Consider the following 16,204-nt stretch of genomic DNA (forward strand, 5'->3'; position numbering starts at 1 on the left):
AAACGCTGAGAAAGCACAGCATTTAGATCAGGGGGTCCTCAACATAATTTCTAGCATGGTGTAACGGTTATGAGCAGCCGGACCCTAATCTGGAGAACCAGGCTTGATCTCCTACTCATCCACATGAGTGGTAGACTCTTATCAGGTGAACTGTATTCGTTTACCTGCTTCTACACTCAAAGCCTGCTGGGTGACCTTGGGCTAGTCTGTTCTCTCAGAACTCTCTCAGCCCCACCTACCTTACAAAGTGTCTACTGTAGGGAGAGGAAGGGAAAAGGAGTTTGTAAGCCACCTTGAGTCTCCTTACAGAAGAAAAAGGTGGGGTATAAATCTTCAAAATGCAGTGCCTTTGGGACTCAGTGGATGAGATGGAGACTCCCTATAGGAAAGGTAGGGCATAAATCCAAACTGTTCTTCTTCTGGGGTAGCCATGGCACCCACTGACATTTCTCTTAGTGCCCAACAAGTGTTTTTAGAAAGGAAGTGGGTCGAGATGGGGCTTCTGATTGGCTGGACAGATTAAAAAACAGTTTTTCAGTGCCGGTGAACATGGCTACAGTCATGCCCTGCAAGAAAACGATCCAGTTCTTGCAAGGCATTCCAGAGAAAACCAAAATAAGTCAGTTTCTAAACACTGCAAGCTCTGACCTTCTGACCACTGGTGATTTTGGAGATGGCGTTACACACTTCCTGGGCGAGGCGGTAGTTTTCGTGCACTCTGTCATCCAGCCCCACTGTTACCAAGATGTCCAAATTGCTCCCAACAATCTCAGGCTTCCCCCTAGCGAAGGCAAGGCAGAAACAGGTTGTGAGATCATGGGCAGCCTCAAGAAGCTTCTGGTGACTGTGCGGGGCCAAAGCTGCGAGGCTGGCTGTTCCTGCTCTCCAAACCAGAAGCTAAGCCACATGCGGGATGTTCTCCCACACGCATTTAGCCTTGCCGGTTTTGAAGACCCAGAGAAAGGGAAAGGAATGTGTAAGCCGCCTTGAGTCTCCTTACAGAAGAAAAAGGTGGGGTATAAATCTTCTTCAAAATGCAGTGCCTTTGGGACTCAGTGGATGAGATGGAGCACAACCCACCCAACAGTCAAAATTCACCACAGGACTAGCTCCCCATTGTTATCTGGTTCAGGATTATAAGAACCAAAACACACGTAGGTAGCTTGACCTAATGGGTTGAACTCAAAAGCAAAGCCAACATAGTGAAGGTGGTTAAGTGAGTTTCCTCCCTTCCCCCAAGCCTCCTCAAGTACTGCTCTGGAACAGCACAGAAGGCAGAATGGGGCTCGGCAGGAAGAGGGGGAAACTGGGTGAAAATCCCCCCAACTAACACATGCTAAGCAGTATCTGTTTTACCTCTGAGCTTGGCAGGCTGAAGCCAAGAGCCTCAAAATCTAAGGGGCCTTCAGTCAAAGCGGATAATATTTTTGACACTGTCATGGGCCTTTCTTACACCTGATGTCATAACTCACAGTAGTCTCTAAACAACTTTTCAATAATTTTCCTTAGACTCCATTCCAGAATAATACTGTAAAACAGTACAATACTGTTCGACAATACAATACTGTATTCGACAATACAATACTGTAAAACTTTCATTTTCCCAAAAATTCCTGCTTATTCCAGAAAACGTTCTCAAAGTTTGGTTATGGCAAAAGTTTTTCACAGTGTTCACTTTAACATTTATGCATTTTTCCAATCACAACAATATTTTACAATAATATCTTATGCCCTTTAGAGGAGGAATTGTGAAGTGTGGGATCATTCTTGGCTTTACTCAACTTTGTTTTAAACACTTCCATCTTCCTCTAGTTGTGAGAACGGGGAATTGGGAGGACCCTCAAAAGTGGAGTAGTCTAGGGTTTCTCTTCATATAAATCTGGCACTGATGCTAGGGGTAATACTGTCATCATTATGGTGATACTGGTGGATCCAATCCCCTAGTTCTAGACAGGAACTATTTGAAACGAAGCCAAAACGTTAACTGTTGTCTCGTGTCTCCCCCTACCAAGGGACCAATATCAAATATTTGGTAATCTGTTTTGAGTCTCACTGAGAGAGGGCTACAAACAAAGGAAAATAAAGTAAGTATCAACAACAACAGCTACAATAACAACCCTTAAAGCAGGGGTGGCCAACCTATGGCGCTCCAGACGTTCATGGACAACAATTCCCATCAGCCTCTTCCAGCATGGCCAATTGGCCATGCTAGCAAGGGCTGATGGGAATTGTAGTCCATGAACGTCTGGAGCGCCATAGGTTGGCCATCCCCGCCCTTAAAGCATTCTCCCTATTATCTGCTTCTAGGTCATAAGTAGCAGCACAATGAACAGAGATAATGTAACTTCAAAAATAAAACACAGAAGTAAACAAGTTCTCTGAGCTTCCCTGTGAAACAGCAAAGTCTAGACTCTTATTATTATTTATTTGATTTCGGTATACCGCCCCATCCCCAGAGGTCTCTGTGCGGTGTACAACATAGTTATTTTAAAATACCAGTAAGAAGAGGGGCAAGAAAAACCCCATAGACTTTAAAATACTAATTTAAAACAGCAATTAACACATAAAAACAGCATCCCACAAAAACCTTACTTAAAAATCCCCCTAACAAAGAGGAGGGGGGGCACGGGGGGGTCCCAGAGATGTGAAGGGACCCTCAGACAGGAGAACAGAGGGGGTACCCTCTGAAGTGTCTTCAGGACACTTGATGCACTGGTTAATGGTGGTGAAGATCCCTCGGCTGGCTTTCAGCTCAAAGGAGTCCTTCAGTGAACCACTCACCGTGCCATCATCCCCAGGAGCATGATAGCTGCATGGCGTTCCAAGGCCGAGCACTCGGATTTTTCTGTAAACTGTTCCCACAGCAGCTGGACCACAGCGGGTTTTATTTCATCTTTCTGCACAAATTCGGAGATCTATGAAATAAATGAAGGCTGGTCAGGAACAGATGGCAAAGGCTCCGCAAAGCCTTCAGACAAAATAAGAGCGCTCGGGTGGTTTCACAAAGAGAATGAGCAAAGGGAAGCAAAGCGAGGCTGGCTGTTGTGGGTTTTCTGGGCTGCGTGGCTGTGGCCTGGTAGTTTTTGCTCCTCACATTTCATTCACATCTATGTCTGGCATTTTCAGAGCAATGGCATGGTTCTGTTGTGGGCAAAATGTTAGGAGCAAAAATTACCAGATGATGGCCAAACAGCCCAGAAAACCCACAAAAGCCAATGGATTCCAGCTGCGAAAGCCTTTGACAATACAAAGCTAGGATCATTTGCCATTTCTTTTATAACTTGCCCAACCAGTTGATTATTCCTTCTGCATCCAGCATTTATTCTTCAGTATAAACATCAACAAAACAAAGAAAACCTTATTGACCACAGGGCCACCTTCCTTTCGGTAGGTTCATTTCTGGTGGGTTTACTAGTTCAGATCCTTGGCAAAACAGAGCAGGACAGACCCAGTCTAAACAACAGGACCCTTTTCAACCACCTAACCAGTTAAGTCTAACACGCTCCACAGTTGCTTGCATCAAATCCCAAGGATCTGCTTGACACAAAAGGCTCCTTTGAAATTAAGATCCCCAGGCCAGAAATAAGCTGATTTAAGTCCAAAATGCCTGTGGGTGCAAGATCCAAGAGTTTTTAGCAGAGGCTCTGGATTCAAGGAGTAAACAGCCATCTCCAAAACTTCAAGGATTCCAGAACATGAAGTTCAATCAGTTTTAACAAGCTGGCAGAAAAAAACATTTCAAGGTAGAAGGAACATGGTTACCCAACTAGGACTGTGCACACTTTGAAATATTCCACTTTGCAACCACTTGCAAATGACACTATCAAGATAGGTAACAACAAATTCACGTATGACAGACGTCTGGGAGTGGAACAAACTCACGATTTCTCCAAGGCATTGGATGGTAGCTAGTGATGCATCCACCATGAGGAGGGACAGAGATTGTAGCAGGCTGTGAGCTCGAGCCCTGCAGAGAAAAGAAGTGAGAAGAATCATCTCTAGTTGCCATAGCACTTATTCCCTTGGCTCTGTGCTGGGGCCTGCTACAGAGGATGTTAAAATCTTAGCCTCCAAAAGCAGCAACTTACAAAAACAGCGAATGCAAAGGTGGCAAGTCACACGACCAAAGAAAACGACCATATACAACAAGAATGCTAGTATACGCAATTATTTAATAACACATCATCATTCACAGTTTGTGTCAAAATTGACATGCAAGTAGATATATCTATACAGAGAAAAGCATAATTTCAAGGCAATTATGAATGAATACGAAAGATATCTGTATAGATCATCTTAAAGATGTACCAGGATATACCAGTGAGTAAGACAATTTGGACTGAAGAAGTGGAAAAATTTCCCTGAAACGAGCAAAATAGCCTGGCGACTCATCACTATTTTTAATGAACTTGAAATCATGCTTCTTATACAGCTATAAATCTACTTGCAAGTAAATTTTGTCCTGAACTCTGAGTGATTACGCGTTTTTAAATAATAACAGATACTGGAACTTTAGCTTCCAACAGCTTAAGATGGCACACTTTTGGAGTATTCTCTCCCCTGCATTTCCATGGTGAAGATCAGAGAGGATATAGTTTATCTCAGGAAAAAGATGTTAGTAGGGTTGCATATTCCTCTGCTAAGGGCTCCACATACCAGACTTTGTTGTAGAATACGCCTACCTAGCCCTGCTCCCACCCCACCCCTCTCCATTTGAAAATAAAAATACATCCAAGTACCATGTTTAATAATACATAAAATAATGGTTTTGACAAAAACAGCCTGTAAAAATGAATGATAATTCTCATATTAGTTGGGGTCTATATTCTAATGCAGAAGCATACAATTTTCTCGACAGTTGCACCTCAACGGACTGTACCAACATTTTTTTCTGAGACAGAGTGTGGATTGGCGGAGGGATGGGTGGGTGGGGGAGTCAACCATACCTTTCTGAGCCCCCACTAGGCTTCAGGTACAGCCTCCGGTAGGCATTCAGCACAGCTTCCCTAATTCCTGGCTCCTTTGACCATATGAGGGGAAGCATTCGACGGACTCCCAGGACAGCTTGAGGGATGCCAAACTGGGAGACTATGACAAAGAACTCAATGGCTTCTTGCACCACTGGAAAAAGGAGAGAGAAAGGAGTAGGGTTGTGTGAGGCTGCAGTTTGGACCAATCGGTGGACCTAAGGTAGGGGTGCCCAACTCTGGCCCTCCAGATGTTCCTGGACTAGGATTCCCATCAGCCCCTGCCAGTATAGCAGCTTGGATGATGAAGCCCAAGTGAAGGAGAAAGGAGTGGGTTGTGTGATACTGCAGCTTGGGTCAATGCTTCCAGCCAACCCAATGACGAGGCCGTGGAGTGCTGGAGGCTCCGCAAACATCAAACCTCTGGCCTTAGAATTTTTTAAAATATCCTACGGCAAAGCTAGATGTCACCTTTAAAGCATCCCTAATTTCAACCTCTGGCTCAAAGATATACCAAATGGGACACTTAACAGTCTATGTTTTTATGGCACCGTCCAAAAGCAGCTTGTTAGAAATGTCCTTTCCCCCATTTGTTCTCTCCTTCATTTCAGGTAAGATCGACATGTTTGTTATCATGCTGTGTTAACCAAAAGGAAACTGCAAAATGAAAGCTACACATGGCATGTCTTTGATTCGGACTACCTTGCTGGAAAGGGGGAGGAGAGAGAAAGTCGCATCCCCTACCAGAGATGGAGCTTTCATACATCATGCGGGAGATTAGGCTCATAGCATCTGTGATTTTTGCTGAAAAGTTGTAGGCATCTTGTAGGTATTGCACCAGCATCTCTTGTTTTGCCAGTTCACTTGAGGGTTGCCCCTCCGCCCCATGCTCTTCGCCCTCTGTGTTCTCTGCCCCGACTATGGGTTCTTGGGCATCTCCTCTTGGCTGGGGACCTGCAGAACAGAAAGAACAAGTGTGTGCTGTTCCAGATGTCCACATGAAGTTGTAACTGGGCTACCATGGCTCCGCTCCCGCCACAGCTAGCCTGATTTCATCTGACCTTGCAAGCAACCTTGCCAGCTAAGCGGAGTCAGCCCTGGTTAGTACTTGGAAGGAAGATAACCTAGGAAATTCGGAGTCACTAAACCACCTCTGTTCATCTCTTGCTTTGAAAACCCTACTGGGTTGCCATATGTTGGCTGCATCATGATGGCATTTTCTACCGCCGTTCTACTGAAAAAAAAATTGGATGAAAAAGTATGCCTCCTATATGTTTACATGCAAACATCTGGCACCGAAGAGAGCTGGGACCAAACCAGACATAAGAGCCCTCTGTTTTGCAATTGTATCAACACGGCTGCCAGGTTCACACCTAGTTTGACCCTAGGAGAGGGATCCTTTGCTTGAATGGAGACACATAAAGCAGTATAGTTAAATACAGTCCCAGTAAATGGTTACCCGTATAGAGGGTTCTCAACAGGCGCAGGAGAAAGTCTTCTTCGTCCTCCTCCTCTGTTCTTGTGCAGTTGACAAATGGCTCCGTCTCTTGAAAACAGTGAATGGCTCCTTGCACCAGTAACACAGCATCCCTGCATTGACACGTGCACGGAAACAAGGGCAAATCTGAACTGGCCAGCCTTTACTTCAATCACTCAGAGCCACTTTGGCTTAAGGCCGTGGTGGCGAACCTTTGGCACTCCAGTTGTTATGGACTACAATTCCCATCAGCCCCTGCCAGCATGGCCAATTGGCCATACTGGCAGGGGCTGATGGGAATTGTAGTCCATAACATCTGGAGTGCCAAAGGTTCGCAACCACTGGCTTAGGGGTTATGAGCAGTGGACTCTAATCTGGAGAGAGAGGTTTGATTCCCTATTCATCCACATGAATAACGGGCTCCTGTCTGGTGAACTGGATTTGTTTCCCTGCTCCTCCACATGAAGCATGCTGGGTGACTTTGGATAAGTCACAGTTCTCTCAGAACTCTTTCAAGTTATGGGGGCTGGGAAAGGGAAGACAATTGTAAGCTGTTTTGAAACCCCCTAAAGGGACAGAAAAGTGGAATATAAAAACCAACTCTTCTTCATACGTTCACCAGATTTCACTGATAGGAGACATAGGAAAATCCTTGAAGGCTACGACACGGAATCCCCTGAAAAGTCCTCTTATTGTGACCAGGAGTCACATCGGCTCCCCAGGTATACTCACTTGTAACTGGATTTTCTCAACAGCTGGATGATCCTGTCAGACACCTGTGCTGGGTCTCCCACCTCAAGGTCGCCCGCCTCCTCTCCTTGCAGCTGGGAGCCAAGACAGTTCTTCACGGTTGCCTGCAGTTCTGGCTGCATGGCTTCCCATTCTTCCTCTGGAGGGATCGTCACAGCTGGAGGGTGAAAAAGAAGGCAGAATTGGACACCGTCCCCCACTGCCGTGGTAACAGCTGAGCAACGAAACCTTGGGGTCAAAACTGTGCTCGGCAGGAAAGAGCAACTTTCAAAATTTACAAGAGCATTCCAAGCCAATGTTATTGGATGGCTTAACATTTAAGGCAAGAAAGGAGAATTATGGGAAGATGGCGGCCAATGATTGCTACTGAGATTTTTGTTTCCACCCTGTTGCCATGACCAAAAAGAAAAAAGACCAGAAGCTGGGCTAGTATTGTGGGTGCTGTGTGTTTTGTATTGGATTTGTGTGCATTATCTTATTTTAAACAACATATAGTTGATTGCATGGTGCATTTTTGTAGACTGGGAAACTGATGAAGAGTCACTGAAACAAGCCTACTTAGATTCCTGTTACTATACCTTACAGTCTACTGTTCATCTGCAATTTTTTGCAATCTATATCGCACTTGATACAGAGGGTTTGTTTTTTTTGCAACCTCTGCACTCACGACTTGTTACCTTTTGGACTGATTACATTGATATGACTGATTATATTGATAATTGCTTAATTGTGCTGTAGAGTCACTCTAAGACTATATGACCATCAAGTCCATGATGTTGTATATTAGTGTTATTGTTAATACACAGTGAAAATAATATATGTTCAGTTTTATTTTTTGAATGGTCAATTTACACATTAAACTATCACCTACAGTGCTGATTACATTAGAAGCTTTCTTTAGCCTAGCCCCCAGTCCTTTTTCCTTTGGGCCAGTACTACCCTGCGGTGCTTCTCTTGTTTGTGCTCATTCAGTTGCAGGCACTTAAGAAGCTGGGTATAGCTGGTACAGCAGGCCTGTTGAAAAGAATTGGATGGCTTGCGGCTCCCGGCTTTAAGCCCATGGCTTGCAGCCTGGAGCCTTGATGAACTGGCCCATTGAATCCCAGAACAGAGATGGCTGCTGAGTGTCCCTTTTGGGTGTTTTTTGTGGGTCTCCACTGTGTTTTATTTAGATTGGTAGTGTGTTGTACTGTTTTTCTTTGAAAAAAATATTCAAAAAACATTTAACCTACTGATGCCTCAATTAATGTAATTATATTGGTATCTATTTTTATTTTTGAAATTTACCAGTAGCTGCTGCATTTCCCACGTTCGACTTATACACGAGTCAATAAGTTTTCCCAGTTTTTTGTGGTAAAATTAGGTGCCTCGACTTATATGTGGGTCGACTTGTACACGAGTATATACGGTATTTACAAAGTTAATATCCCACCTTTTTGCCTTCATCAGGGCCACTGAGCCAGGTGAACCTTTAAAAACTCACATTACAGATTCACACCTTAAACTATTAAAAACCAACGAAGAATGCATCATTAAAATAATTAACACTACATACGAGGACATAAAACAACAGTAATTAAAATACAGGGCAGAAAGGAGAGATTACTGAGGGAACCCTAAATGTGACAAAAAGTCTTCCCTTCCTGGTGGTAACAGAGGGGGACAGACACATCTCCCCGAGGAGAGAGTGGCAGAGTTTTGGTGGCATGACCAAGAAGTTCATGTCCTGGGCTGCCACTTAAGAGACACTCAAAGCACTGTTTTGGAAGATGACAATGGTTGGGTAAATTGAGAAGAGAGCAAGCAGTCCTTTAGGCAAGTTGCCCCAGATATGGTAGTCATGGCATTATCTCCTTCCTTCACAGGCATGACCACACTGAACAAGTGCATAATTATTTACTCCGTGCAGGCATAGCAGTGAGCTGTGTTCATGCCAATTCTGAACAAATCCAGGATCGTTGAAGGCTTTCATGGCTGGAATCACTAGGGTGTTGTGGGTTTTCCAGATCCTCTGAAGATGCCAGCCACAGATGCAGGCGAAACATCAGGAGAAAATGCTACCAGAACATGGTCATACAACCCAGAAAACTCACAACACCCAGATTGTTGCAACGTCTCACTGTGGCCACGGTGCTGTGTCAGAGGCAATCCAGCAAACTGCTTGACTCAAATGATCTGAGGATTAACATGCTTGGATTTCCTACCCTGCATCTGTTACTATTGTTCTTTGGGTATTTTGTTACAAGCTGTAAGTATTTTCTTTAACCCCCCACCCCAAAAGCTAACAAATCTTCTAAATAAATGACCACAAGCCAAGTTCAAGGCCCCTGAATAGTGGGGAAACTTTAAACAATTGTTTTAAATAGGCTGCACAACCAGAACCTTTAGGTGGCCTCTGACGTAGCCACAGATATCACTTTAAACCACAGATGGGAAGCCTTTTTGAGCCCGAGGGCAGATTTGGAATTCTGACAGGGCATAGGGGTGCAGCAACAAAATGGCAGCCACACAGCCACAGGAGGCGGAGCCAGCCACAAAACGATTGCTACAGCATACGTGTGGTTACGTGGTGCAGATCCTTGTGCTGTGGTGGCAGCTGCTGCCAAAGCAGCATTTTTAAAAATCTGCATAGCCAACCACATCAGAATCTTTGCTGGGCAAAAGCCCTGCCTGGCCCTGCCCACTTCCTGAAAAGGTGTCGGTGGACACCATGGAGCCTATGGGCAATAAGTTGGAGTACCCTGCCCCAGAAACACTCCCCCCGCCCCTTGAATATCAGCCCCATTTTTGCCCTGCCCACCTCCAGATTTCTTTGAACATCAAGAACTGAGACACATATTTACCAGCTGTGATTCTGAACTTGTCCCTCATTTCCTGGAGTTTCTTCCTTTCCTTCTGAAGCAGCTCAGTTAAGTCTGTGCAACTCAGCTACGGACACAAGGAGAAGGCGTGCTTAACAGAGCCAAGTGTCTGCTCCCCCACCTCTACAATCAAATTCTCCAAAGTATCCGACAAATCTCATATCCTAATTTTGTGAGCCCTGAGCTGGTGAAGGCAGATGGCTCATTTCCATGTTGCACAAGCTTCTACCAGTCATTTGTGAAAAGAGAGTTTCTAAATGTGACCTAGAAGAGTCCTAAAGGTCAGCGATTCACTCAACCCCACCCCTCATGTGCTTTGGGGGAAATTAAGCCACCAGCTTTGAGCCAGGGGACTCTCTTGAGCTTATTCCTTTGCACACATGAAGCTGCCTTATACTGAATCAGACCTCTGGGCCATCAAGTTCATTCTTGCCTATTTTGATTGACAGCAGCCCTCCACATCCAAGTCTTTCACATCACAACTTTCCTGACCCTTTACTTTAATGATACAGCTCTAACTGTCCATAGACCGCAAGCTGAATCACAACAAAATCCCCTGAGATAAAAATATCATTCGTTCTCTATCTACCATTACCCTGGAAAAGGAATTTGCAAATTGTAAGGTTACACTAGAACAGGGGTAGGGAACCTGCGGCTCTCCAGATGTTCAGGAACTACAATTCCCATCAGCCCCTACCAGCATGGCCAATTGGCCATGCTGACAGAGGCTGATGGGAATTGTAGTTCCTGAACATCTGGAGAGCCGCAGGTTCCCTACCCCTGCACTAGAAGCAAAAATTTCAATTCACCGAAAAGTGCATCAGTAACTCTTTGCCAGCAGGGAGAAATAAATTTCTTCCTCGAGCATGTGAATAGGCTACATGCTAAAAAACAGGCTCTGGTGCACCTATCTGTCTTGAATGCCAAGATGATGCTCTTCCACTGACCCACGACCCCTCCCTAAGCTTACCTTGCAAGAGAAAGGGTTGTTGGAAAGGAAGGCAGCCAGCAGCTGAATGGCATTCTTAACCACAGTGACGGACTTGTCCTGTAGCCGGCTCACAGCGAGGCACACGACTGACTGACTGGAATCGAGTCAGGGGCAGGGCCTAAAGCGGGCGGCAGGGGAGAGAAGGAGAGACAAGCTGCCTTAGCATTGTGCGTACTTCTGCATGTGCATCCCCAAACAGGTATCGCATTGGAAACAGTAAGCAGCAAGTTTCCAACACAGTTTAAATAACATGAATCTTTATTGCTGCCTTGAGCGGCAGTAGGGAAGTGGGACACGTGCTTTTCAAGAAACAATGGGAATGACCCCCTCCATGAAGTTAGCCTCCAACCCCTGGAAGCAGAAAAGCAGGTGGTCTAGCACAGGCATGGCATTTCTTACAGGCCTGCCAGATCAGTAAACTTAAGGCCTACAGTGCAAGCTAGTCAATGTGTCTGCCTCTGTACTCTGTCTCACAAAAAGATGTTAGTAGTCTGTATATTCTTCTGCTGCAGAACTCAATATGTCGGACCTTCTTTGTTGTCGAATGCTGCACCAGGGTCCAGCAATCCCCTGCAGGCTTACTTGGGAGTAAACCACACCGAGGATGGAGCTGTGCTCCCACCCCCCACACATTTGAAAGTTTGATCGTCGTTCAATGAACTATAAATGCTCTTGTATCTAAGAACCATGTTCAATAATGCACAAAATAATGGGCTTTGGCAAAAGCAGTGCATAAAAATGATTGATAATTCTCATATTCATTTGGGACTATATTCTAATGGATATTCTAATACAAATATCTCAACCACTGCACCTCAACTGACTCTGTAACATCTTTAACTGAGACAGAGTATAGTTGCTTTCAATCACCTTCTGAACTCAGGAGGACTGATTCTATTGACCAGAGCATGCCACCTGGTTGGAGCCAGAGTTTTAGTCAAGGACAGCTGGACACTTTTGGCTTCTGCTAAGGTGAGTCTTATTTATTCAGAACGTTTCTATGGTACCTTATCTTCCTTGGACTCAAGTCCCTGTATTTATTGCCCTTTATGATTCTGGGCAGATTGAGAGCAGAAACTGGAAGGTCCCAGATGCGAAACATCAAGCCTGGCAAAACTGATACAGACCCTTGAGGCTTGTTTCTGGAGCCCTTTTTTGTATCCTGGGACCTCATGCTTGTAAGAATGCCTCCAGGATATATACACAGCCAGACCTGAGATTATTAACAGCTCCTCCCCTCAGCTTTTTCTGTGGCAATCTCTATGCTGTAGAAGAAGTGAAGACCTCCCCCCGCCCCTCCCCGGCAAAGGAAAGCCGAACTTTTCTGATGTGCCCTTGGTAACTTGTTAGAGGGGAGGCCGTGGGTTGCTTTTTACCAGGACTTTCATGATTTGAAATTGTACCTGTTTTAGATTTGACACAACCCGCTTTAAGATGAATCAATCAGGAGAAAAGTGGGGATACTATAAATAAAATCAAAGTTGAGGAGGAGAACTACTTTAACTGAAGCTGTCCTAGCTGCCAAGGTATAATGTTGAAGGCTGCAGCTTACAAAAGCCGACCCCTTCCCGACCTCCCCCCACTCACTTTTTGCTGCACAATTCGGGTGAAGAGCTGCAGCATGCGACTGCGCACAAGCCCGTGGACGTCACATGTGTGTGCCTGCAGGGTGTCCAGGAACTGATCTCGGGTGCTGCGGGCGGCGTCTTCCAGCTGCTCCCCGTTCAGCACCTGCAGCAGCATTTCCGCCATAGCGGCCAAGATGGCGTTGCGTATCCCGTAACTCTGAAGGAAGGAGGAAGGCACTGTTCGAAATGGAAGGCAGCAGGTTGAACCTCACACGAGAGAATCTCAGGAGAGTTGTGCATGCCCCTGGGACGCTCAAAGCACAGCGAGAGTTTGAATGGTATCATTCATGCCGCAAGCGTGGGCCAGACACCCACCACAGCTCTGAGCCAGGCCAAACCCAATCTATGAGTCATGACCTGCCAAACACTGCAGAGAAACAAGCAAGCCAAATGCAGTCCTTTGGCAGAATACTTGGGACTTCTTGATGAGTCATACTGGAGAGGCAAAGAGGATTAGACAGCCCCCCCTCCCTTACAAAACTGTTTGAATTAGCATTTCACAGTTGGCAGTGGTGAGCCCCTGGCAGGCCACCTGCAGCGTAAGCTTGGGACACTTCCCCTTCCCCCATTTCAATCTTTAGTCAGTTACTTGGAAGAGAATTGTTCTCGTTTTAAGCAAGAACAAGCAGGACTGAAAATAGAGGATTCTGGCTTTTATTCAGACAGAGGACTTGCAGAGAGTTTACTTTTGAACCACGCAGGAGGTGAAGCAAGAGCACCAAATCTTTAATAGTTTATTTACTGCATTTATCCCCTGACTTTCTCCCCAATAGGGAACCAAAGCGCCTTATGATAGTCTCTCCTCCCTTTTATTCCCTCCACAGCTCTGCGAGGAAAGTCAAGCTGAGAATGCGCAACTGGCCCAAGGCACCCCGTGAGCTTCCACAGCAGAGTGGGGATTCCAGCTGGGGTCTCCGACACTCTAACCACTGCACCACACTGCTCTCTTTCTCAATAAGAACACTTCATTATTGGGGAGGAAGAAGAGAGGTGAGAAAAGGTAGGGCAAGCTTGTGCGTTCTGCCTTCAAGTGCCAAGGTAAGATAAAGCAGGTAAGACAGGCAGGGAGCGAGTCATTCCTCGGAAGAATGGCCGCAAACAAAATTTTTATTTATTTGTTAGATTTATAGGCTGCCTCACCCCCGAAGGGCTCGAAACAGAAAAACAGTGGAGCAAATAATGAAATGCATACAAGGGTGAGGGAAGGAAAGTTCATTCAGCGTAAGTACAAGGCCGACCCGCAGTCCAGACACAAATTCTAATACATGCTCAAAATCTGAGGCTAAATGAGAAATGAACAACACAGGTGAGACTGATATTTCATGGGACATGAGTACCTCTCCGTCCAGGTGATGCAACAAGACACTCATGTTGGCAAGCACGACGGCTGGCACTTGCTCTGCCAGCTCTGTGAGGAAGGAGGCATAGCCCTTTGTCGCCGAAGTGTCCCGGGCCAGCTCCTGAGGGCACTTCTGCCCAATCTCCCTGAAGGAGGAACAAAGGAGTCACTGGCAGAAGCTGCGGAGGATCGGCCGGAAACAGCGCAAGAAGCAGCAGCTCACCTCAGCAGCTCCCCCACAATGCTCCTCATGCCATATTCCTTGATCCACAGGCTCACCGCCTCCACAAACACTGGCGCCACATGCTCAAAGTGCTGAAGCATCTGGGTCACCTTTAGAGTGGCACCTGCCAGAGGGGGAATATCAGAGAAAGTTGTGCTGAGAGCAGGCTGGGGTTTATGTGAATCAGCAGTTACACTAGGGGGGTGGGGGGGTGGCGGCGTTCAGAGAGGACTTACTGAGCATATGATCATACCGTCGGAGGGCCACCCCTAGCAGATGAATTGCTGCCTCTCGGGTGGGCCGATGCTTCTGGTGGCCAATGCCAGGGTTTTCCAGGATGTGGTAACAGCAGCCAGTCATTAGACTGAAAGGGGGAAAGAAGAAATGCATTTATTTACACCCTGCCTTTACTCCCCAGTGGGGACCCTAAGGCAGCTTACACTATTCTCTTTTCCTTCATTTTATCCTCACAACAAGCCTGTGAGGTAAGTTAGGCTGAAAGAGAGCATGACGGGCTCAGGTCAACTTGACAGCCAGCGATGGATTCTAATCTGGAGAACCATGTATCATTCCCCACTCCTCCACTTGAGTGGCAGACTCTTCATTGTGAACTGGATTTGTTCCCCTGCTCCTACATATGATGCCTGCTGGGGGACTCTGGCCTGCCCTAGTCAGTTCTTTGGAACTCTCTCAGCCCCACTTGCCTCACAAGGTGTGTATTGTGGGGAGAGGACAGGAAAGGAGTTTGTAAGCTGTCTTGAGACCCTTTGCAGGCTATCAATCCAAACTCTCCTTCAAACTCTTCACCCACCGAGCTTCCACAGCAAAATTGGAGATCAGAACCTGGGCCTCCCAGTTACACTAGTTTGACACTCACAATCACTATACCACACTGGTTTACCACAACAGTGGCTCCCACTTAACAGAGCCAATCTGAGGACTCTACTACAAAGCCTGACATTGGAAAGGTTGATTAAGGACAACCTTGTAGGGTTTCCAGGGCAAGAGGGAAACAGGAGTGGTTTGCCACTGCCTGCCTCTGTGTAGCAACCCTGGATTTTCTTAGCGGTCTCCCATCCAAGAACAACCCAGGGCTGACCCTGCTTAGCTTCCAAGATCTCATGACATTGGATCAGCCTGGGTCATTCAGGTCAGGCCACAGAAGTCCAAAGCTCTTGCATCACTCTCTGCCAGTTAGCTCACTCAATCAATCAACCCCCAGCCTCCTAACCCAGCTCATGTTTATCCAGTTGATCCGATCAACCCCCCTGCACCCCGCCCCCAAGCACAAGATTTGTGTCGATTTCCTCCACGGTGCAAACACTCCCTTTCAAGAACCTTGCCCAGATGAAGCTCAGTTCCCCAATAGGATCCATACCTAACAAACTCTTCCTCCACTATTGAGCTGGTCCACAGGCGGTGGAGGTCCAGCTGCAGCAACTGCGTGAGCAGCTGTAGGACGTGCTGCCTTTCCTCCTCCCACAGGAAACTGGTGCCCTGGCTCTTCTTGCTCTGAAAGGCAAGTGAGATATCTGCTTTGGGCAGGGATGTATGCAAAAGGGAGAATGGCCTGCATGCATACAGTGCACTGGTTCTAGAGCAGGAGAAGCCAACGTTTTGGGGGGCACCTTTGGAATTCTGGGACAAGGTGGAAGGAACAACCACAAAATGGCCACCGAGAGAGGCAGAGCCAATCAACCAACACACCCCCTGAAGAAGCTCAACGGCAAGGCAGAAAAGGGGTAATTAAAAAAAATACAATGAGAAAAAGGAGAAAGATTAACAGTGCAATACAAAGTGTGCGGGGTGGGTGGGGCTAAAAGCACTTGGGTGGTGGTGTGATCCCAGTGTATATGCCACTTCTTCTGGCATAAGGGCATTTATGGCAGCGCTGAGGCACTTACACCAATGCTGGGGAGTGGACGGCAGCGTGACGCATGGTTCTCTGAGTCCTTTTGGGATGGAAAC

General features: G+C 46.3%; 1 protein-coding gene across 1 annotated transcript in view; it reads right to left on the minus strand.

Annotated features, from left to right (window-relative positions):
- NCAPD2 (non-SMC condensin I complex subunit D2) overlaps window positions 1-16,204 on the minus strand; it is a 37,488-nt gene that overhangs the window by 15,245 nt on the left and 6,039 nt on the right. Inside the window, 15 exon segments of the mRNA XM_048503364.1 lie at window positions 649-781; window positions 2,782-2,915; window positions 3,883-3,967; window positions 4,947-5,121; window positions 5,712-5,921; window positions 6,427-6,557; window positions 7,177-7,351; window positions 10,038-10,122; window positions 11,026-11,139; window positions 11,141-11,164; window positions 12,634-12,831; window positions 14,012-14,159; window positions 14,237-14,360; window positions 14,473-14,600; window positions 15,615-15,748. Coding sequence (XP_048359321.1) covers window positions 649-781; window positions 2,782-2,915; window positions 3,883-3,967; window positions 4,947-5,121; window positions 5,712-5,921; window positions 6,427-6,557; window positions 7,177-7,351; window positions 10,038-10,122; window positions 11,026-11,139; window positions 11,141-11,164; window positions 12,634-12,831; window positions 14,012-14,159; window positions 14,237-14,360; window positions 14,473-14,600; window positions 15,615-15,748 — 1,998 coding nt within the window.

Source organism: Sphaerodactylus townsendi, linkage group LG07, assembly GCF_021028975.2.
Source record: "Sphaerodactylus townsendi isolate TG3544 linkage group LG07, MPM_Stown_v2.3, whole genome shotgun sequence".
NCBI lineage: Eukaryota > Metazoa > Chordata > Lepidosauria > Squamata > Sphaerodactylidae > Sphaerodactylus > Sphaerodactylus townsendi.